At 46.1% G+C, this 23601-nt stretch overlaps 3 protein-coding genes and 1 long non-coding RNA gene across 5 annotated transcripts; 3 read left to right on the top strand and 1 right to left on the bottom strand.

The window, feature by feature from the left end:
* The first annotated feature begins 875 nt into the window (after positions 1–875).
* mtif2 (mitochondrial translational initiation factor 2) lies at positions 876–4978 on the top strand. 2 transcript variants are annotated; one of them, XM_015972532.3, is made up of 14 exons: positions 876–994; positions 1359–1495; positions 1603–1726; positions 1804–1975; positions 2236–2396; positions 2465–2641; positions 2741–2880; positions 2965–3089; positions 3163–3367; positions 3481–3733; positions 3809–3949; positions 4136–4300; positions 4479–4619; positions 4708–4978. In XM_015972532.3, the coding sequence occupies exons 2-14, from the start codon at positions 1361–1363 to the stop codon at positions 4875–4877; spliced, it is 2109 nt and encodes a 702-aa protein (XP_015828018.3). In that variant the 5' UTR covers positions 876–994; positions 1359–1360; the 3' UTR covers positions 4878–4978. The 2 variants fall into 2 exon arrangements, with proteins under 2 accessions (XP_015828018.3, XP_054599842.2); XM_054743867.2 differs by lacking the exons at positions 876–994; positions 1603–1726; positions 1804–1975 and having other exon boundaries at positions 1365–1495.
* On the bottom strand, positions 4934–16121 carry sde2 (SDE2 telomere maintenance homolog (S. pombe)). Its single transcript, XM_015972551.3, has 8 exons — positions 15980–16121; positions 9860–9962; positions 9680–9791; positions 9128–9297; positions 8918–9038; positions 8688–8840; positions 6303–6897; positions 4934–5285 (listed from the first exon to the last, which is right to left on the bottom strand). The coding sequence occupies exons 1-8, from the start codon at positions 16079–16081 to the stop codon at positions 5082–5084; spliced, it is 1560 nt and encodes a 519-aa protein (XP_015828037.3). The 5' UTR covers positions 16082–16121; the 3' UTR covers positions 4934–5081.
* A 1587-nt stretch (positions 16122–17708) lies between these two features.
* On the top strand, positions 17709–19493 carry LOC139070283 (uncharacterized). Its single transcript, XR_011520826.1, has 3 exons — positions 17709–17884; positions 19031–19088; positions 19197–19493. It is a non-coding gene; the product is annotated as an uncharacterized lncRNA (long non-coding RNA).
* A 1938-nt stretch (positions 19494–21431) lies between these two features.
* Positions 21432–22195, top strand: mrps28 (mitochondrial ribosomal protein S28). Its single transcript, XM_015972520.3, has one exon. It carries the CDS (start codon positions 21507–21509, stop codon positions 22029–22031), a length of 525 nt encoding a protein of 174 aa, XP_015828006.1. The 5' UTR covers positions 21432–21506; the 3' UTR covers positions 22032–22195.
* Positions 22196–23601: the final 1406 nt, after the last annotated feature.

Here is a 23601-nt window from a genome sequence, read left to right as displayed (position 1 = left end):
TATCTTCAGGAAAAGCCAGAAGTTCACGTCTTGCAGCAGCAAACGGGTCTGAAACAGAACTTGGTTTAGATTTATGAGGAAAACGAACGCCTGTGAAGAATTTCCTAAGCAGGATTATTAAGGCTGTTAACTCTGATGTGTGCATTAAAGGTGACAGGATATGTTGAGGGACAGCCTAAATGATCCACTAAAATCCTTTGTCTGCAGGTTATGTTGAGCATTAAAATCTTTAACTGAAAGAATACCTTTAAGCACATAACTGACCAAATGCCCTTATTATTTTTCTATACAAATCTATTTATTTACGATTTTATGTAACAGCAGTATATTAAAACATTGTGTTTGTAGATTAATCAACATAATAAAACTTGCAGGAGGAAGGCAGTGATCAAAGCCTACTGGTTGTGCAGCACCAGGCTAAAGGTCAAAGGTGACAGATCATCTGCTGCTGTGACCCCCAGACTCTGGAGCTCTCTCCCCCTGAGCCTGAGATCAGTGGACTCAGTGGTCTCCTTTAAAAAGCAGCTGAAGACTCACTTGTTCAAGCTGGCTTTTGTATGACCTTCTTCACCTCTCTCTCTTTATTCTGCTCTCCCCACCTATTCCACCTTCCTCAGGATCCACTGGTTTCCCTCTTTCCTGTTCACTCTCTCTCTTTCTTAACATTTTTAATCACAATTGTCTATTTTTGCTCATTTTAAATATATTTTTAAAAATTTTCTAAATTCTTTTTTATATTTTTACATTTTTAGTTTTTGTGAAGCGACTCGTGATTTTTATCTTGAGAGGCGCTATAGAAATGATATTTTCTTCTTCAGTGGGTCAGACCCTTGTGTGTGTGTGTGCGTGGAGGAACGGTTCCCCTCCCGGTCGACAGGTGGCGCTCGTCCCTCGGTAACGAAGTGTCATGGCGGCCCCCTGTTGCAGGTGCATTTCACGGTGAACCTGCACGGTCCCGTTCTCCAGGATGAGCTGAGCAGATGAACCGTTTCAGGTGAGACCTCGCCATCCACACAAACACAGAGAAACCTCCAGCAGAAGAAGAGAGCTCCTCACCGGAAACATGTTTAGTTTTAGGTTCGGCGGACTGCAGCTCTTGAACAGAACACACCTGATGGCTTTTAGAACATGTCGGCGTGTGAGTTCCGGTAACACCGGTTCCGTGTGGTTAGTTTATCGTCTGTTAACTTAAACTCTGATTTACTTGAGTTCTTGGAGCTGCTTGTTCTCTTCTGGTGGTAGAACCTCTTCGTTTCCGGTTCCGTCCAGATTGAAACACACACTTTATTGATCACACCGGCATCATGGATTGGGTTCTAGTTGTGGTTTTAGCCTAGCTGTGTCCACCTGTCCTGCAGGTATGAGTGTGACGTCATCCGTGATGCGGGCGGCCCGACGGCTCGTCCAGGTCGACCTGCCTCTCCTCAGACACTTCCTGTCTCCCGCCCCCTCCCCTCTCACCAGTCCAGTGCACAGGACGTTCTCCTCCAAACAGGTGAGTCTGACGTCAGACCCCTCCAGGAAGCGGACCTTGGTGGTTGTTTCTAACTTCCTGTCCTGAGTTCTGCTCGGTAAAAAAAAAAATCATAAATATGAAAACAGGTCAAAGGTCAGAGGAGAGATCAGAAGAAGCAGAATGTGAAGTCCAAAGCAGAAAAACAGGAAGTGGAGATTCGACGGGGGATGACCGTGGCGGCGCTGTCAACAGCCATGAACAAAGACTTCGGTAGGAAACGTCAGAACCGTCCCTGTTCTTCTGGGCTCACTGAACTCAGCTGAAACCCTCCCTGTGTTCTTCTGAAGATCATGTCCTGGAGACTCTGTTCAACACCTCAGTGGACCTGGACTCTCTGCATCCAGACTCGGTTCTGGAGGAGAAGTGGATCAAGGAGGTGGTAACCCGGTCGGGCATGAAGTTTAAGTGGGCCACGCTGAGCGAGAGGAAAGAGCGACCCAACAGGGATGCCCAGAGGAGGTAGCGTGAATTTGGGTCCAAGACAAGGTTGCGGTTCTAACCAGTGACCGACCAATCAGAACGCAGCGACACACCGAGCTCCCATGGGAGACGTTTGTCCTGGATAAGAGGGCAAAGCTGCAGCAGACAGAAATAATAAAAAAAACAGGAGTAGATTTTAACAAATCCGGTCTGATCCGGTGGGTTAGTGCTGACCAATCAGATCACAGCTGAAGTATTATCAAAGGATTTTGTTTTGACGCTCTGACCCAACCTTCCAGACCTCTGGCAGACCCTTCGGTCCTGGTGAGTCGCCCCCCTGTAGTCACCATTATGGGCCACGTGGACCACGGGAAGACCACGCTGCTGGACAGCCTGAGGAAGAGTCAGATCGTCTCCATGGAAGCTGGAGGCATCACTCAGCACATTGGAGCCTTTCTGGGTAAAGTTCCAGCACAGAGCAGGTGTTCACGTAGTGAAGCCTCCTGACTGTGATCCTCTGTCTGTCAGTCCAAGTGCCCACAGGTGAGAAGATCACCTTCCTGGATACACCTGGTCATTCTGCCTTCTCTTCCATGAGAGCCCGCGGTGTTAACGCCACTGACATCATCATCCTGGTGGTGGCAGCCGATGATGGTGTCATGAACCAGACGGTAGAGTCCATCCAGCACGCCAAAAGGGCTGAAGGTGAGCCTAGCAGACACAACTGAGGGCTGAAAAACTCCGTTGTTTTTCTGCTCCTTAACGTGTGTGTGTGTGTGTGTGTGTGTGTGTGTGTGTGTCCAGTTCCCATCATTGTAGCCGTGAACAAGTGTGACAAGCCCCAGGCCGACCCTCAAAGAGTCAAGCAGGAGCTGCTCGCCCACGACGTCGTCTGTGAGGAGTTCGGAGGAGACGTCCAGGCGATCCACATCTCTGCTCTGAAGGTTGGACCACTTTGTGACACGTGCACATCCCACCCGTAGATAACCAACCCCTAAAGGTCAGCGTGATGATGTCATTGTCGCCAGGGTGACAACCTGCCGGCGCTGACCGAGGCCACCGTGGCGCTGGCAGAGGTTTTGGAGTTGAAGGCAGACCCCAGCGGTCCCGTGGAGGGGCTGGTCATTGAGAGCAGGACAGATAAAGGCAAAGGGTGAGTTGTCCTCACTGGTCCCAGTAAAACCAGCAGAACCGGTTCCGTGACCCAAACGCTGGTGTCTCCTCAGACCCGTAACCACAGCCATCGTCCAGCGGGGGACGCTGAAGCGAGGCTGCTTCTTGGTGGCAGGGAGGTGCTGGGCTAAAGTACGCTTCCTCTACGATGACAACGGGCAGGTGGTGACGGAGGCGGGGCCAAGCGCTGCGGTCCAGGTGGTCGGCTGGAAGGAGCTCCCGTCGGCTGGAGAGACCATCCTGGAGGTCGAGTCTGAGGTCAGGTCCTTTTGCTCTTGTGTTTATGAAAAGATGTTCTGTTCTGCTGTGATTGAACTACTTCCTGTTGGTGATCGCCACAATAAAAGCCTGTGATGACCGCTCTCCTGCAGCAACGAGCAAAGGAGGTGGTGGAGTGGAGGACTCACGAGGAGGAGGAGCAGAAGCTCCTGGAGGATCAGAGTGCCATCAGCCTGAAACATAAGCTTCACCTGGAGGAGTACCAGCAGAAGCGGGCGGAGCTAAGTCACCTGAGCTGGCGCATGAGAAAGGCAGCTCTATACCAGGCCAATAAGACTCGCTGTGCCACGAGGCCGAGTGAGCGGACGCAGAGTGAACAGCCTAACTTACCCCTCATCATCAAAGGTAGGAACCGCTTGCCCGCCCCCCCGTTATGCTCTTCTCTTCGTTACGTCATCCACTTACCCGACCGTCCAATAGGTGACGTGGACGGTTCGGTGGAGACGCTGCTGAACATGCTGGACACGTACGATGCGCAGCAGCAGTGCCAGCTGGAGGTGGTCAGCTTTGGCATCGGGGATATCTCCGAGAAGGACGTGACCATGGCGGAAACGTTTGGAGGTACAAGCAGCAGGAGGCACCGCCACGGTTCCGCTTACCTGTTCAGGTGTCGGTTGTGTAGCTGGCTGTAAGACCAGAGCAGAGCCGTCACCTGTGGGGTTGCTGGGTAACTTAGGTTGAGCGATGGGGGTGAAGCGAACCGTTTAGAAGAGCTGAGTTTGTCTTAGGCTCCTCCTACTTCCTCAGGCTCCATCTACGGCTTCAACGTGGCGGCCGCCCGACCAGTGCAACAACTGGCGGCAAAAAAAGGCGTCCCACTGCGTCTCCACTCGGTCATCTACAAGCTGTTGGAGCAGCTGAAGGAGGAGCTGAGCAGCAAGCTGCCGCCGCTCGTCTCCCGGAACGTCATTGGTGAGTCTGGTTGGTTGTCGTGGAAACGAGCCGTTTCAGAACCGATCCCTGATGAATACCTCGTGGAGGGGGGCAGAGCTCTTGGGTACCAGAACCACAGAACTCGAAGTGAACTGATTTCATGGAATTTAATAGGCTCAGAACCGCTAACGCGGGTTTTCCGTCTCCTCTGCTCCAGGTGAGGCAACCGTGCTCGCCACCTTCTACGTCTCCGAGGGGAAGAAGAAGGTTCCGGTGGCCGGCTGCCGTGTCCAGAAAGGGCACCTGGACCGGCGCCTCCGGTTCCGGCTGATCCGAGGACGTGATGTGGTGTGGGAGGGTGAGTGAAACCAGGACCCTCCCAAAACTGCAAGTGGTTAGAGTGGGTCTGGATCAGAACCGGGTCGACGATGCCATGTTTCTCGCAGGTACCCTGACGGCGCTGAAGCACCACAAAGACGACGTGCAGACGGTGAAGACGGGAAAGGAATGCGGCCTGTCGGCTGACGGTGACGTGGACTTCAGCACCGGTGATGTCATCGAGTGCTTCGAGGAGGTGGACGTCCCTCAGGTCACTTCCTGGGACCCTGGATTCTAATGTCCCATCATGCACTACTGTAAAGTTTGAGGTTCTGGACAAAGAAGCTGGACGAGTTGTTTCAGAAAGACTTTAATAAAATAAAACTAAATAAAAGATCAGATCCTTTCATCTGTAACAGCTGGACAGGAAGTCCCACAGCAGAACATCCTGTCCTCCTGGCTGGAACCAGTTTTTGAGTCCGACAGCCTGAAAGATGCTCCTTCACTTCGGTTTGGCTTTGGCGGGTTTGGCGAGCAGAACCGGGTTGATCTGACTCGGAGACAAGCCTCTGATGGAGAAGAGTCGAGCAGCGCGCTCTGGCAGCGTTCCCCCGCACTTCAACCCCCGAGACGAGAGTTCCTCCTTCAGAACGTCCAGACCTAGAGACTCTAGCTGCTGGACGGACGTCACAGAAGACAGGTCCAGCTGTGGAAACAACAGGAACGCATCAGAACCAGCAGATCCAGATTCTATAGCAGTTTAAAAAATAAATGTTTATTAAACAAAAACCCTTCAGACACGGGTCTGGACTAGGACCATCTAGTCCACAGGATCGGAAGAAGTAGGGTTCCATTTTTGGAATCAGACCTACTCTGGTTCTCCTAAAGCCGGGCGGACACCGTGCGACTTTTTCACTCGTAGCACTCAGCTTCAGCTCAAACGGTACGACTTCCTCGCAGGGCAGATCTCAGGAGTCATGTGCTCACGCTGTACGTCTGGTAGCAACACGTCGGCCCTAAAATATGCTAAAAAGAGCAGTTTTTACTCAACACGTCAGACTTTGGTCTCGTCTTGCCTGTTGTCCTTCGGGAGTGCTGCAGGAGGACACACAGGGATTTATGGGGGTTGGATGAGGAAAACGACATAAAGAAAGTAAATCTGTGTTTTGTGATCAGTTTAATTTGACACGAACACGACAAACACGCTTTCTTGACAATCTTTGTGAGTAAAAAACGTGTAGAAACAAAAACGAACAGCGTGTGTTATTAGGGAAATAGCGGGGGAGCGGTGTTGATGCAGGATTGCGCATGCGCCGTGAGCGGTTCTGGTACTTTTTGGGTCGCAGCTGCTCGCAGCGCCGCTTCAACAGTGCGATACCCTCACGAGGGACGAGCAAAATATCAAACACGCCAGAAGTCCGTGCGAGCTCACAACTGCTGATCGTCGGCTGGTCACGTGGTGTTAATCGCCTCTCGTAACCCCCTGTACACTACCGCTCGGCGCAGAACTCGCCCCGATCTCGTGGATTCTCGCACGAGTGGAAAATCGGCTCAAAAAAGTGAAAAAGTGGCACCGTGTACGCCCGGCTTAACTGAGGCTGTTCACAGGACCACCTAGCCCAGATAAGAGACCAGAACCGCCCTCTTCAGCAGCAGTTTGCTCTTTCAACACAAAAACAGTTTTGATCTAAAATGTTTCTGAATCTGAAGACCAGGTTCTGACCTTATGAGACAGACACCTGGACTCTGAAGTTTCTGGAGGCCTCTGGTCTCCTGAAGGCCCGGGTCTCTGGTCTTCTGGTCTCTGCTCTCCTGAGGGCCCGGGTCTCTGCTCTCCTGAAGGCCCGGGTCTCTGCTCTCCTGAGGGCCCGGGTCTCTGGTCTTCTGGTCTCTGCTCTCCTGAAGGCCCGGGTCTCTGCTCTCCTGAGGGCCCGGGTCTCTGGTCTTCTGGTCTCTGCTCTCCTGAGGGCCCGGGTCTCTGCTCTCCTGAGGGCCCGGGTCTCTGCTCTCCTGAGGGCCCGGGTCTCTGGTCTTCTGGTCTCTGCTCTCCTGAGGGCCCGGGTCTCTGGTCTTCTGGTCTCTGCTCTCCTGAGGGCCCGGGTCTCTGCTCTCCTGAAGGCCCGGGTCTCTGGTCTTCTGGTCTCTGCTCTCCTGAGGGCCCGGGTCTCTGGTCTTCTGGTCTCTGCTCTCCTGAGGGCCCGGGTCTCTGGTCTTCTGGTCTCTGCTCTCCTGAAGGCCCGGGTCTCTGGTCTTCTGGTCTCTGCTCTCCTGAGGGCCCGGGCTCTGGTTCAGCTGAAGCAGAGCTGCGGTCTGATGAGCTGAAAGAATGTTTAAAGAAGGTTAACAAATGTTCTGATTTTGTTCTCCTGTGGTTCCGGTCGTAGCCCGACCCGCCAGCCCCGTGCTTCGTTATGGGAAGTTCTCTGTAGACAGGACGGGTCTGGCAGGCCAGGCTGTTCCGGTTATGGTTCAGAACCAAACTTCTAACCACTCAAGCTCTGAGCTACACTAAAACGAAGGTTCAGTCAGCTGGTTCCTCTGACCCGGAACACCTGAAAGTGAACTGGTGCTGTGGGAGAGGAACCGGTCCTTACTGCCATCTTTAATAGTTAATATAACTGCAGTCGTGTCAATAAGGTGACGGCTAAAACGGCCGTTTTTAAATCGCTGACCCAAACCAACATCAGGTCAGAACAGCACTTATCTGATCAACCAGCCCGACTCTGGACCTAATCCGGGTCAGGTGTGGTGCTGAACTGGACCTTCTAACCAATTCCATCACATGTTGTCATTTGTTTACGGTTCTGAGAGAGTGATGTGGAACATCAGCCCAGGAAGCCAGGCAACGCTCCGTTGACGGCTCTCAGTCGTGGGGCGGGTTCTACCGCTGTCTTTCAAAGGATCTCCGCGTGCTACTGGACAACGAACGTGACGTACTCACCGCAACGGATGTCCGTAAACGAGGCGGTACGGCAAAGACACATCCATCTGCTCCTGAGTCTAATAAAGACCACGTCCACATAGTCCAAAAAAAGACGTAAAAGCTGGTTCAAACGAGCTGTCGCCATCTTGTTCTACTCTGTTGCATCATCCCGCCCACCAGACGAATAGAGGGCCCTGATAGGCCCACAAAGCAGATAGAGCACTGTGATTGGCCCACCATTGTGGACCAATCACAGCACTCTATAGCAGGGGTGGACATTAACTTCAAAACCAACCGGCCAGCCGGGCCGGTAACTGAAAATCTACCGGCCCCGCTGGTCAGCTGCCAAAACGAGTCAAAATAACAACTGAACCATTTTAAATGTAATAAACCTTTATTTTGTACACATTCACAAACATAATAACGTATTCAATTTAGAATTTGTTTGTTCCCTCAACAAAACTCGATTTTGTCGTCGCATACTTCCGGTATACAACGCAGCACATCACCTCCTCCGCTTTGCTGTACTCGAGCCATTCTCTGCGCCTCCCGTCTTCTTTAAACCGCCAAGAATCTTTCCACCTCCGCACACGCTTCTCTGCTTCATACCGTTTCGAACGGTCTCGCTTCTCCTCACCAGTTTTAAAGCGTTTTGCTGGAGGCTTCATCAAGAAATCCCATCCCTGTGGTGGCGCCATCTTCCTGCGTGCTTGTGTGTTTCTAGCGTGGTTCCACTTCGTCTTTTATAGTGAACTTATAGTTCACGTGACTAGAATCGCACGTACAAGTGCAGTACGTGCACGCCTGCGCGCCTCTAGTCACATAGTGCAGTACGCGACTAGAGGCACGCAGGTTCACGTGCGCGAAACGAAAACGGCGGCTTCTTACAGGGCGCGGCCATGATGTAGGCGACAGCCGGTGTGTAAATGACAAACAAGGCTTGGGCGCCACCCGGGCGGTAAGTCGTCAATTATTTACCGCCCAACGAGAAAATTTAGCGTCATTGGTGCTCGGGCACTTTAAAGGTCCACCCCTGTATAGGATTGAAACCCCTATGGAGAGCTGTGATTGGCCAGCCAGAATGCTGCTAGGGGCTGCGGAGGTTCCAGTGGAGCGTTCTAGACCGAACGTTGCAAAGCAAGAATCTGGTCTAGCTCACTAGGCTGGTGGAACATGTGATCCTACCTGCTACAGACTTCAGGCTCTGCTTTCTTTATTGATGTTGTCATGGTAACGGCACCTTCTCGGTTGCCACGTGAGGACGTACATGGAAACCCATCATCATCATCATCTCCATCCTCTGAACTCGAAAACTCTTCCAGCCCGTCCAGTCCTGACCTGTAACCATGGCAACAGATTAGCTGACTTATCACATACTCTGGTTATGATGAAGATCATTTAAAATCCAAACTGACCAGAGACCAGCCACTGTCTTTTTCTTCTTCTTCTGTGGCTGTTTACTCAGATTAGTGCTCCTCCTCTTGGGGGTGGAGTCATCGCTGACCTTCACCTGAGAGCTGGAGGACACCTGCAGACCTGCAGGCGCACGCACGCACACACACAAACTTTAGTCGCACACCTGCAGCAGAACTCCAGCATGCATGTCATGATGAAGCAAGTAGGACCTTTGAGCACAGAGTCTTCCAGCCTCTCGCTCAGGTCGTGGCACTGCCGCTGGTATTCTGGGTCGGTGAACTGGTGTTTGGGTTCAGCCAGCTTCCTCTGCAGCCGCTCCAGACGCCGCTGCTCCTTTTCGGCTTCGCGCTCCGCCTGCTTCTTCAGCCACTCGGCCATCCTGCATGTACCACAGAAGAACAATGGGGTCTGGTTTCTTCCTGCTGATGAAGATCACCTGGACAGCTGGACTTGGTTCTACACGTCTGATGTTAAACAGGTCAGAACCAAACTCAGACCTGCTGGACAGGAAGTAGAGCTGCTGCAGGACGTGTGACGTCGCTATGCAGATGTGCCCTTTTCCTGCTTATTATTTATCGACCCCTGCTCTACAGCATCATTCAGACAACATAGAAACAGAATAAGTTCTGGTTCTGTTTCACTTCCTGCTTCTGGATCCATGTTGGCTTTTCACAATAAAAGCCCAGAGATAAGATTTCAAGCTAGAAAAATAAAACATAAAACAAGAAACAAAGGTATACGGTGGAGTGAGCAGAGCTTACTCTTTCTCATGGTTGACGTCTCGGAGGCGTCGGCCGCTCAGATCTCTGCAGGCCTCTCGGTTGGTGGTCTTCTCGATCTGAGCGCCCAGCGCTCTCAGCATCGATCCAAAACCTGAAACACACGATAGCCTCAGCCACAGCCTTAAGCCACAGGGGCCCCGAGTACTTCCTGGTACGGACCTCCTTTCCCTCCACAAAGGCGGGGCTCCAGGTGGTAGATAGCGCCATTCTGCAGAGGATCATCCAGGTGAGCCAGGCGGCCGTTTGTGGTGACGTAAAAATCCTGAAAGAAAACCGTGAAACTGTTCATGTATTTTCATTTTTAATAAAGCTTTTTTCAACCGGATAAAATCCACGGAGAAGACGACCTGGAGAGGACCGGCTGCCCGAGGGTGCTGCAGCACCCCCTTATGGATGACAAATTATATGCATGTTGATATTCTGCAAGCAAAAGTTAAATAATTTTATTAGATTTTGTTTTGAGTTTAATTGAACACATCTAGAAGTACATAATATTATTTCAAAAACCTTTTTGTATGTCAAACATACACCGAGCTATCTTATATATAAGATGTAAGATGTGTGTGTGTGCACAGGGACACTTGTTTATTTGCCTGCTGATTCGTGATCGAGATGAGAAACCCACTAGATTGTCTATATTCCTTGTTGTTCAAGTATTTAGACGTTTTTCTGGTATTTAACTCATAATCAGTGCTTTTCAAAGAAGAGCTCCATGTTGGTTTTCCATTCATTAATGCGGCTGCCGCTGTAAACCGGCGTAACATTTATCTACGTAGAACAAGGGCGGTAACGTTACACACCTCAGACATGTGCACCTGCGTGGAAAAATGGAACAGTTGGATATTAGTGATGGGAATTCCGGCTCTTTTTAGAGAGCCGGTTCTTTTGGCTCAGCTCACCAAAAAGAGCCGGCTCTTTTGGCTGCCAAGTGGCTCCTCAGATTTTCTGTTGCGTAGAGTACATTTATAACCAAAATAATGCAAAACTGTATGTAAAATGATTTACTAATGTAAAAAAATGCAAATTATTAAATATTTATAATTTCTATGGATTTAATAACTGAACACTAAGAAATCTCCACTTTCTCCACAGAAGAACAATAAAAAAGTCAGCCGTAACAGATCACTGCTTAAGAGAAAACCATATAAGGGACTGGGACAACACACGGATCATAACCACAGAACAACAGAAATACAAAAGATGGATCAAAGAAGCAATCGAGATAAGGAGACGTGGATGTGGGACCATGAACAGGGACGACGGAGTTTACACGCTGGACCACGCATGGGACTGCATCGTCGGAGAGGGGAGAGCGGGCAGTAGAGGGCGACAACGTCCTCTGCTGCCCGCAGATAAACGGAGAAGGAAGTGACGCGCCACCATCAGCGTCAGCCTGACGAAGCCGGCAGCCGTCGGCGAAACTGTAGCTACAAACAGGTAAACAAAACTGTTTCTGTGTTTTAAAAAAGAACGACAACATGGAGTAAGTAAGACTGAATCGATTGGTGCTCTTTGTTCGCTCTGTGTGGAAAGGTTGATGGCTTGTTGTTCAGATCTGCGCTCGTTACAGTGGTCCTTAATCCCGTGAGTTACGTTCTTAAAATAACCCACAAAATCCACATCTTTTACACGTTTAGCGTACGCAGCTACCTTTTGGGTCACACACGAAAACACACCAGACAGTTTCTCAACACAGGATATCTGCAGGTTTAAGGGAGCCAAATTTAAGACTTTTTAAGACCTTTTTTTAAGGCCATTTAGACCAAATTTAAGCTATTTTTAAATTTAATTTAAACTATAATTTCCAGCTATTGCCTGGAACCGGTGCTAACCACGTCGCGAACGTGGGATTAGCCATCCAGTTACCATTAAACTTGCACTTCCCCATGGCGCAAGCTCCCACTAGCTTAACCAGCTAACGTGCTCATCTAAAAATAGCCCCCTTTCACAACCAACCAAATGTGTACGGTTCCGCTTACGCCAACATCGTACACAAAAAATGCTTAACACTAACTATAAATTCATGAAAATTTTATAGAAATAAAAAGAATCTTGTTTATTGGGTCTTTGAAAATGTAAGACCTTTGGAAACTGTATTTAAGGATTATTTGTCATTTTTAAGGATTTATAAGGCCTTAAATTTGGAAAAGCTAATCTAAGACTTTATAAGACTTTTTAAGGACCCGCGGATACCCTGCAACAGTTTTGTTTCCAGCATTTGAGCAGATTTGCGTCTCCTCCTCCTGTGCGGGGGCGCAGATCACTGTTGCGCTCCAGCTATGGCACAGCGCTCCTGTCCCCGCAGATGAGCTAGTCCCAGCGCACTGCAGCAAAAACCCCTCGCTACACACCTTGTGCACTTTTTTCAGACATGCATGTACGTTTTCACTTTTCTCTCATGTTTACACATTCCCAAAGTTCAAACATTCAGACGCAGAACACTAAACTAGTGAAAGGTGAACCGTTACTGCACCGATGTAAGCTGGTACTGGCTTGAAACTGTTTTTCTGTGATGTCACGTTTGCATACGCAACAGGTGGAATTGTTCCGTTTTGTTTTCAGTTTCTGTTACATTTAAGATGTTCTTGTTCGTTTTCTGTTGATAAACACTCAGGTGTCAGTCAGACCTGCTGTCTGAAGAGCATGCAGAGCATCAGTTCCCTTGCCAACGCGCGGTTCGCTGTGGATTCTGGAAGACTTGTGGGGGTTTTCCAGAGTTGATGGTAAAAAGCTGCTGTTATGTAGAAGAATGAACCAAGAATAATTAAGGCTTACTACTATTAGGGATGTCCCGATCAGGTTTTTTTTGCCCTTGAGTCCGATCATTTGATTTAGAGAATCTGCCGATACCGAGTCCCGATCCGATACTTTCGATACATAAAAAAAAGGAAGAAACAGTTCCAGAATGTTCCTTATTTTCTTTTTTATTTAATTACCTTTTTATTTTAATTTTTAACAACAGATCACTTCTGTGAGGTAGCTTAAACAATCAAGTAATAAATAACATAAATTTTTCATTTTTGGACTTTATTGCAAATATAAAAAGTCTAATATAAAAACAGATCGCACTTCTACTTAAAATACCTGGCAGGGGTCTATTTTGCCTCGGCCCCCAAAATGCTTAGATACGCCCCTGGGCATGGGACGAAGATGTGAAGATGATCTGAATTGTATCAACTATATAAATACTACATGCTGATAGGTTATTGCTTCATACAGGTACACACGTGTAGTGGGATCAATCTACCTACATCTTATTTTGTTAAGAACCTTGTTTTGTTTTCTTGTTTTTTAATTTCCTGTCTTCCTGTCCCGTCTGTCTCTGATCTTCCTGTCCCGTCTGTCTCTGATCTTCCTGTCCCGTCTGTCTCTGATCTTCCTGTCCCGTCTGTCTCTGATCTTCCTGTCCCGTCTGTCTCTGATCTTCCTGTCCCGTCTGTCTCTGATCTTCCTGTCCCGTCTGTCTCTGATCTTCCTGTCCCGTCTGTCTCTGATCTTCCTGTCCCGTCTGTCTCTGATCTTCCTGCATCTCCCAGTCCTCCAGAAAAACTCCTGCCTGCTTCCTTCTTTTTCACCTCACAAGTCACTTTTTAACCAGCAGATCAAATCGATTTGTTGACCGCTAAAAAAGCGGAGTGTGCGCCGCGCTGCCCGGCTGCGCCAGTGACGAGCGCTGCAGCACGAGCACGTCCACACGTCATGCTCAAACACAGACAGAACTTACCAGAGAGAAAATGAACGGAAACGAACGACTGTGTGTTAATTATATATTTTTGGTGACGCCACCTTAGAAACTTAGAAAATGTTACTGTGGCCATGTGCAGAACGCCGCTGGAGTTCATGAATAATCAGCGGTCTGCCTGCCGCTCTGCATCTCTGCTCAGAAGAACCCCCGCTACGCTGAGTCCATATAAATAATATAATAAAGGTAGAAACTGGACCTCTTTTGTGCTCCTTCTGGGTGTGTAAGCTAAGGGCATCAGGGGAGCCTGACAACCTTTAAGGAGAACCAAGTTGCTCTCCTGTAATTTGAACCCAGTATCCGAGTCCGGATCGGGGCTTGGATCGGGAAGTAAAGCCCGAGTCCCGATCAGTCTGAAACCACGTGATCTGGACCGATTTCCGATCATGTGATTGGATCGGGACATCCCCAGCTACTATTTCACATAACTATACATAAACATGTTAAACACGTGCGGTTTTTTGTATGTGGCTGATCGCAGCATCCCCTTAGGAAAATATGTTTCCACGGCACTGGTTACAAACACAAACTGAGAGAAGTGCTGGAGTTACTCCAAATGTAAGAATGAAAAATAATCAGTGATAATTAAAATATTTAAACACGTCACACAGATAATCTTTAAAGGATAACGGAGCCTAAAAAGACTAAATCTAAATAAAACCAACAAAAATAGATCTGAACATAAAGACCATTAATGGCTACATGTAGGACTTTAGCGTTTATGCTACAGGAGGTGCTGGGATGTGTACAGTGGCTCTGAAGGGAATATCAAATAGGGCTGTAGCGAAGCCTCGACGTCGTCGACGGCTCGATTCTAAAAATTTGTCGACGTCAGATCCGGAAGTCGACGCACCGCACCGCGCCCACTTGTTGCATCCCCAGGAGTTTGTAAATAGAGGAGGAATCTGCCTGTTTTTCCTCTAGTTCGCCCTCTTCTCCGCCTTCACCAACATCTCCGCCAAATACAGAAGACCCGGAACAATGTCCGTCCACTACTAGATTATTTTCCCGTTTTACCCGCCTTCGTCTCCCGGCAACGGACAACAACTTCCGGGGTCAGATGCGCTGCTTCGTGTCTATCGCAGATGTAGAAAATCACCGGGAGCGTTTCTCCCTTCATAAAGGAGCTTCTTTCAGACATTAGGAGAGCTGTTTGGTGGTAGCAGTCTCTCCTCCGTGCTGGTCTGTTTGCTGCTGGATGTTTTTGGTTTATTTAAACTTGGTAACTTGAACTTAACGTTGGTAAAGCTACTGTTAGCATCTTCGCTAACAGCTTCTTGCGTTGGGATAAGCTGTTACGTTTTGGTTTAGAGTTCATCTTTTTTGTGGCGTAGATCTCCCTTTTATTACATTTAGAGTGTTGTGGGTTTTTGGTTTAGTGTAAAATATCACCTTGAGTTTGGTTTAACCCGTAACACCACTCCCCGCACGCACATAAGTGACCAAAACAAAGCAGCATGGAGACACTCCATCTTCTACCACCTCTCAGGCAGCAGCCTGCACTCCCAAGTTCTACACGTCACCAGAACATAACCAACCGCAACACAATAAACGCAGTGTTATACAAAATGGAAGGCCTGTAGTGTTTATTCTCTTACAGTAAGAATTTATCAATTTTTTTGAGGAATTTATTTGAGATTTTCTGGTTTTTGTTAATTGTGCAATAGAAAAATAATCATTAGATTAATTTTCTAAATAGTCATTAGAATAGTCGACTATTCGATAAAATAATCGTCAGAATAATCGTTTTAAAAATAATCGTTTACCCCCAGCCCTAATATCAAACATACCTCTAATGTGTTGAAACCTGATTGATATTATATCACAAAGCAAAAAAAAAAAAAAAAAAAAAAAAAAAAAAAGGAAACATCCATGTTTGACCCAGACAGGTTCTGGACCTTTAAACATCTGCTGAAGTTACTGAATAACCCATCAGAATCTGGGTCCAGTTATGTGATTAAACAGTACAGAGAACAGTCAACAGAACAGACCAGAGAAGAACACGAACACTTCTGGTTCTTCTGAACAAGACTCACACAATTACATAAACTAGTATGGATCCCAAAACAGGACCCTGTGGTACTCCACACCCTTAAACCCAGAAACTGGTTCAGTCAGCAGAACGAACCCAGTAGAATCCCTCAGTCAACAGCGATGTGACCCAATCTGACTGGTATTTATGCGTTCATAGAATATTCATGATGTTCACTCCGAGGGGCAATAATAACCGTAACCACTACGGTTCAAACACTGTAAAATATAGTATAAAAGCTGCTTTAATTTAATTACCATCAGTGTTTGAAAACCTCTATAAATTAAAATTGCTAAAACCCGTTAAAACGCACGTGATCCAAAAACAACTTGGTTTATAGGTGAGAATAAACCTGTTTGAAACATCCATCGGTAACGAACTCACCAAACAAAACTACCTCGGGTCCGTTAGCTCAAGATGCTAACACTAAACTAACCTCCCTCCCAGGTCCAATTTAAACCCAGATTAGTTTCTGGTTCGGACTCTGTCCGCTTCAAACACCAACCTGCTGCGGAACGAACCGGTTCACCGCGTCTCTGACCACAGAACCATGTGGAAACACGCAGGTAGAACGCCATAAAGTCGGAGTACAGACAAACACTTCCATCTTGTCTTTTTGTGTGGTACAGCTCTTGCGCAAGCGCAGTTTTACCTTCTTTTTTTTTTTACTTTTTTTCTTCAAAACTTTATTGAACAAGGTGATAAGTAAACAAACAAATTGTATACAAAATTGAACAAAGAAGATGAAACATATGCCAGGGGGTGCACGTGCACTACAGAAATGTTACACACATCCAAATAAATTATAGCTGGTGCAAATAGTTATAGTTTTTAAAGCTTTTTTGTTTAGTGATCCACTAATCAATTTTATGTAAGATAGAGTGTAAGCGCAGTTTTACCTAGCTGCTTAAATACCACACGTGATTTCAGCCGCCAAATGGGGTCGGGGCTCTGCTCTCCCTAATAATAATAATAATAATAATAATAATAATAATAATAATAATAATAATAATATCTTTCTGTTTGTTTCATTTTCGTAAATTAATTGTTAACACTTAAATGTATGTTATTGCAAATGTAAACAGAATGTGATCTATGAATAAAAAAAATTTACTTACTTTAAATTTTTCATTTTTATTTGTGGTTTTTAGTGGTCAAAGGTTACAATAATAGCTTATGTGTATATACATGTAACTTGTTATTATTTTTCTTCAAATTATTCTCTTAATGAATGATAAGTGATAAATGGCCCGCACTTGTATAGCGCCTTTCAGTCAGAGGACTCCAAAGCACTTTACACTGTAGAGTATCATTCATCCATTCACACACTACGTGTTGATGCTGCTGTAAAGAATGAATTTCCCCACTGTGGGATCAATTAATTCTATTCTATTCTTTTTTTTGTAACAAGTTTTATTTAACCAATGAAGCTTACAGGCTTACATAAGAATCAATATTTACAGTTGAATTCTGAGCATGACAAAACAAAAAAAAAAGCAGGTGTACAAACAGAAACAATAATATTAACCTAGCTCAATATCAACCTGCAGAAATCATAACCAAAAATAAAAAATTAATATATATATATATATTACATCAAACAACATTAGGGGTAAAGGAAACATTCACCAAATTGTTATAGAGCCAAATGGCTTTCTTGGAACTACATAATTTAAGAGAATCCATAAAGGATGGAAGTTCTTTCAAAAAAACAATAAAGATCAGTTTGATATTGCCAAATTTACATTTGTGAATAAAGAATTTAGCGAAAATAATCAAATTATTGACAGTGAATTGCTGCATTTTATTTTCCAAAATAATACCATACTTGATGTCAGTAAAAGATAAGGAGCGTATAATGAAATTGTTATGCGTTAACCACGAGTGAAAACTATCCCAGAAACATTTGGTAAAGATGCATGTGAAGAATAAATGTATCTCAGATTCTATATTAGAAGTGCAAAAGGCACAATCGTTCTCTCCAATATTAAATTTAGACTGCAAGAAATCTTTGCAAGGATAAATATTGTTTATAGTTTTAAAATGAACTTCCTTGGCTTTAGGAGGGATTGGGAATTTGAGATAGTATTCTATTCTATTAATTGTTTTCTGGTTTCTGATGTACGGTAAATACTTTTCTACTTTTGGCCAGCAGGTGATAACGTGAGGTTACCGACACAGGAAGTACACACACAGGAAGTACACACACAGGAAGTACAACTAGAAGTCGTCTTCTTCGAGTAGGACCTGGCTGCAGACATCAGCTGGTGTGTCGAGAGCAAGATGGCGTGTCATTACTTTTACCGGAAAATCGACGAGCGAAAGACCTCGGCAGGAAGTTGGTCTTTTTTTGGCGGCCGCTACGTTGTTTTTGTTTCAACCATACTCGGCGGATTTCAATTGAGGAAAGGTAAGGATAAGGATGATAGATAAAGAAAGAAAGATACGGATGAAATTAACTAATTGTTGCGACCGTTCTAAGTTCTTAAATGTAGGCACTGTAGCTTTTAAAGCTTTACCAGAGAATTATTGCAAAGGCACCATGTTTCATAGCTAATTGTATCAATATTAACACGCAGTCTTAAAATGAATGCAGGGAGTTCACAAGCTAACACAAAAGCTACATCAATAAAGCTATCAGCAATTGTAGCTTAGCTTTAACTTAGCTATTTGATTTTTCTGGTCTCCCTGTTTGTTAAAACAGTTAAAGTAATCATTTTAACTTTATATATAATTTAGATATGATATAAAGACCACGATTTCTAATACTGACTTGACTGAAACGTTATTAATACCCTTTTTTAATTAAAAAGCGTAGATTTTCAGAGATTTGTAAGTGGTTTCAATCACTAGTTTTCATACGAGGCTAAAGTTAGCTTCCGATTCGGGAAATGGCTAAAGGGCTAATACACCCAATTTTTCTCTACTCTGACCATTTTTATTCTGCTCTAGCTCAAAACCTACAATACATACACTCTTCAAACCTGTTTTAGATTATTCTGGGCTCGTAGGAATGCATAAAACATAGTTTGTGATTTGTGAAACCTTCCTCTGATTTGTGAAACTTCAAAAAGAGATTTATGAATTTATTTTTCAGCATCTGGCCCACACTGGAACTGGTCCTGTGCACCCAGAAATAAAATGTATTTTCTGGACAAGCTTAGCTTTCAATATCTCTAAATATTTTTCAGTTATTGTGTGTGGTGTGCTGGGTCATTCTACTGTGGTTGCACAAATCAGGTGTCCTGCAACAGGTACAATAACTTTGAAATAGTAGCCGCTTCTCTAATTAATGCCGCCCTCCTTCTGATTGTGTTTCAGAATAATCCTATCCTTATAAAAAATAGATATTTTTGACTGACTGCTTTGATCGGGTTTGGTTTATATTAATATTACCGGATTTAAGCACATGTAGCTGCAAATCATTCAGGAGTTACAGGCCTTAAATATAGATCTAAAATGAATATCGGACTTCTTCAAGTGACACTGACAAAACTCCTTACATGTGCTTGTATTCTTCATTTGCCAATAAGATGTATTTTTATCTAAATTACAGGACAATCGAGGCTTTGAAAAATGGAACCCAGGCAGTGATTTCAGATGGTGAAATCAAGGTAATGTTTAATTATAATAAATTAAGACTCTAAAATTGGACATAGGATAATGCAATCTCTTGTTATCTGTGGTAATGTTGCTTATTTTTAACTCTTGTCTCTACTCAGACTTTGTATAAGGATCTCTGCAGCGGTGGAGTGAAGTCTGTCCTCATGTATCTGTGGCACAATCCAGGTGTCTCGCTTAAATTAAAGCAAAGACTAAAGCCACTGATGTTCCACTTTGCTGATGCATTTATTTATGTGGATGCATGGTTAGTGGGCCACCTGGGTCCGTTGTCTAATGCTGAGAGGAACGTTTTGTTCATTATTATGTTAACGTGTTTTATAGGTTGATGAGCTGACGGAGCGGATTGGTTCATGCTCAGAAATAGATAAACTAATAAAGAAGAGAGTTCCAGTTTCTGGACTTGGTGTTTGATGTCCTTGTTCCAGAGGTACAAAGCAGTCTTCAGCAGTGATTGGTATAAAAGTTACTTTTCGAAAACATTTGACAGTGTATGAAGTAATCCTTAACAGAGTTTGGTGGCAGGAGAATCTCGTCTCTGCTTTTTGCGGATGATGTGGTCCTCCTAGCTTCACCCAGCTCTGACCTTCAGCTCTTGCTGGGTAGGGTCGCGGCCGAGTGTGAAGCGGCTGGGATGAGGATCAGCACCTCCAAATCTGAGACCATGGTTCTCGACCGGAAAAGGGTGGCTTGCCACCTCCGGGTCGGGGGAGAGGTCCTACCTCAAGTGGAGGAGTTTAAGTATCTCGGGGTCTTGTTCACGAGTGAGGGTAGGAGGGATCGGGAGATCGACAGGCGGATTGGTTCAGCGTCTGCAGTGATGCGGACGCTGAGCCGATCTGTCGTGGTGAAGAGGGAGCTGAGCCAGAAAGCCAGGCTCTCGATTTACCGGTCGATCTACGTCCCAATCCTCACCTATGGTCATGAGCTTTGGGTAACGACCGAAAGAACGAGATCGCGGATACAAGCGGCTGAAATGAGTTTCCTCCGTAGGGTGGCCGGGCTCAGCCTTAGAGATAGGGTGAGGAGCTCGGACATCCGGGAGGGACTCGGAGTAGAACCGCTGCTCCTCCGGATCGAAAGGAGTTAGTTGAGGTGGTTTGGGCATCTGGTCAGGATGCCTCCTGGACGCCTCCCCGGGAAGGTGTTTCGGGCATGTCCTGCCGGCAGAAGGCCCCCGGGTCGACCCAGGACACGTTGGAGAGGTTACATCTCCCATCTGGTCCGGGAACGCCTTGGGGTCCTGCCGGAGGAGCTGGTGGAGGTGGCCGGGGAGAGGACGGTCTGGAGCTCCCTAGTTGGGATGCTGCCCCCGCGACCTGGACCCGGACAAGCGGAGGAAGACGACGACGATGAAGTAATCCTGCATGTTTTTCAGGTAACAATAAAAGTGTTGGAAAAATGGGAGGGGATGAATCGATATGCAGCTGAGAAAGCCATGCTTCAGCAAATTCATTTGTACCCAAAATAAAATGGTTGTGAAATTAAGTGTTTCTTTGGTTTTATTGTCTTTCACTCAAAATAAATACCAACTAGCTAAATAGTTATCAGCTGTAGTAGTTAAATTCTGTTGCAATGAGCTGCTGTGATACACAATAGGACAGTGTTATGGATATTTAATAACTAATTTTTGTTGCTGGTGAGAGAAGAGTGTTGCTGAAATGTTTTTCACTGCTTCTGGGAGTCCTGTACTTTAGCAATTGGTGTAGGTCAAAAGTTCATCTTGGGCTTAACAAAACTGAATATTTAGCAAGTAGTATTTTGTTTGCACATTTTGAAAAGTCTTAGTTTAACGTGTTCTCATTTTATCCTTATGTTTTTTTAATTCACTTTACAGCCTTTTATTGTGTGTGTGTATATATACATATATATGTGTGTGTGTGTGTGTATATATGTATATGTATGTACGTATGTGCTACTGTCATAAAAATTCCCTGTCTGAAGAACAAAGGGATTTAATCAATTTTCATGCAACGCAGGTAACAACGTTACTTAAGTTTGCCAGTCCAGATCTGAAGAGAAAAAAAAAATCCGAAATAAAAAGCTTTTTTCGGTAAGTTTTGTTTTTTTAAAAACTACTTCCAGTGAAAGTAATGACTTCTGGTTAAGGTAATGACCCACCGTGTAATTTTTCTCTTAAATGTGTACAAATCGAAGAGAAAAGCGACACGGTATGGTTTTGACAAATCCAAACTACTTTTGTGCTTTGTCAATAAAGCGTATTCAAGAAAAAAAACTACTTCCGGCAAAGGTAATGACCCGAAAAAAAAACTACTTCCGGCAAAGGCAATGAGTTCCGGCGAAGGTAATGACACTTGTTTTTCTGGATACGTCATTTCCTGTCACGGCAAAGACGCCAGCTGATGTCTGCAGCCAGATGCTCTTGTCTTCTTCCGGTGGTGTAGGACATCATGGCGGCTCTATGTAGGCTTCGGTTCGGTTTGGGGTCTGCGGTCCGGTTCTCCTCCCGCGGTTCTGTCCGGACTTCGTTCAGCTCGGACGCCACAGACAGACCGAGGTCCGGGTTCGCCGCCGCCTTTGAGCAGCAGACGGAGCTTCGGCGGGAAGCCGAGAGCTCCGCCGACGGGCTGAGAGGCGCCTCCTTCGGACAGAAAGAGAGCTTTGCCGCGCTGCTCCGCCGGTCCCCGCTAATTCAGATGGGACCAGCCCGAGACAAGGTGGTGGTCGGGAGGATCATCCACGTGGTTAAGGACGACCTGTACATCGACTTCGGGGGGAAGTTCCACTGCGTCTGTCGGCGGCCCGCGGTCGGAGGAGAGAAGCTGCAACGTGGATCCAGAGTCCGGCTGCGGGTCCAGGACCTGGAGCTCAGCTCCCGGTTCCTGGGGGGGCAGACCGATACGACGCTGCTGGAGGCCCAGGCTGTGCTGCTTGGCCCGCTGGAGACCCGGGACGGACGGGACCACCAGAACTAAGGACTAAGACTAAAATGAGACACTTTTTAAATTGCAACAGAGGCTGGTAGAACACCGAGGCAGCATGGAACCAGAACGGTTCTGGACTCTCAAACACCGTTTAGGTGATGCACGTTTTTGTCTGTTAAACATCAGATTACAAATAAAAACAAACATTCATCTGATTTTAACAGTTTCTGTCGTTAGTCTCTGGAATCTGCTTAGAACTGTTGTAGTTCTTAAAACAACCGAACCGGTATCACTTAAGGGGCCCGGTAACACCTCCGGGACACACTTAAAAACTTTATATTTATATTCACAAAACCCCACAAATTTAAACTTCTTCAAGACATAAATGTAAAACCAGTCATAAATGAGGGAAGCGGCAAAGTTGGATTCATTTGAATTCAAATTCAATTCAAAGATACTTTATTAATCCCAGAGGGAAATTAGTTTCGGTACGCACAATTCAGAGATCAGACATACATGGGCAAGACACATGACAAGAGTTGGTGACTGTGGTCCTTTGCAACCATGACTTGTGCTACCTTAATAGAGATAAGAGGGTTACATGAGGATTGGTTCAGGTGGAGGAAAAAAGGCACTTCAGAGTTATCCTCCACAGGGAGGGCAGCTTTGCTCTGCAAAAAAACACCTCAGAGAGAAATGCAACAGACTTCAGACAACACAACATAAATGTCCACTAGGTGGGGTGGTGGGTTGGGACTATCCACACTTCAGTTCCTGCAGCCACGATAAGCAGCGCATGTCACCTCAGTGTGGATAGGGGGAGGAGCATTGAGGGTTGGAGGGTTGCAGTGACCCTGGAACGTTTCAGCGGCCTTCCCGCAGTCCCGCCCAGGCTGGGAAAGGAGACAGAGTTGAGTTGCCATAGCGACGGCACATTCCACATATCTTCTGAGGGGGGAGTTTTCGTTGGAGCCTTGCAGGCTCAAGGGCGCCAGGTTCTGATTAGAAATTGTTTTGGGGCCAGACAGAGATAATTTCCTCTCTGTCTTACAGTTTCTTGGTCCTCAACCTCTCAAAATCCCAATAATGGACAGTAATCTATCCTAATCCGTGCTGATTCTTCCACTCTCTCCTTGATGGCATCCATCTTCTGTGCCAATGAATGAATCTCGGCCAAAGTCCCAAGCTTACGATTCATCTCGACAATTATGTGAGTCTGTGAATTCACAGCGTGGTGCAAACCATCTCTGAGCTCCGGGATCAGGCCAGTATTCCTCGACAGCTCGTTAATTTTCCGGTAAGCCAGGAAGCCTCCAAGGCCAATGAGCAGGAAACCTGACACCAACACCACAGTCTAATGCCACCCTAAAATTTTTCTGACCCCCTATGAAAAATGTCACCCCTGGGAACGTCACAGAGACGACAGAATGCTGTGTTTTTAGTTTTATTTATAATCTGCTTTTAATTTGTTTATGTTTATTTATTTAGCAGACGCTTTTAATCCAAAGCGACTTACTATTTATAACTTATAGGGCATGTTGTGATCTGTGGGGGAAACCGGAGTACCCGGAGGAAACCCACGCATGCATGGGGAGAACACACAACTCCACGCAGAAAGGCT

Source organism: Nothobranchius furzeri, chromosome 6 (assembly GCF_043380555.1).
Source record: "Nothobranchius furzeri strain GRZ-AD chromosome 6, NfurGRZ-RIMD1, whole genome shotgun sequence".
Lineage (NCBI taxonomy): Eukaryota > Metazoa > Chordata > Actinopteri > Cyprinodontiformes > Nothobranchiidae > Nothobranchius > Nothobranchius furzeri.
Note: the sequence above shows the minus strand (reverse complement) of the source record. Positions and strands in the feature narration are given on the sequence as shown.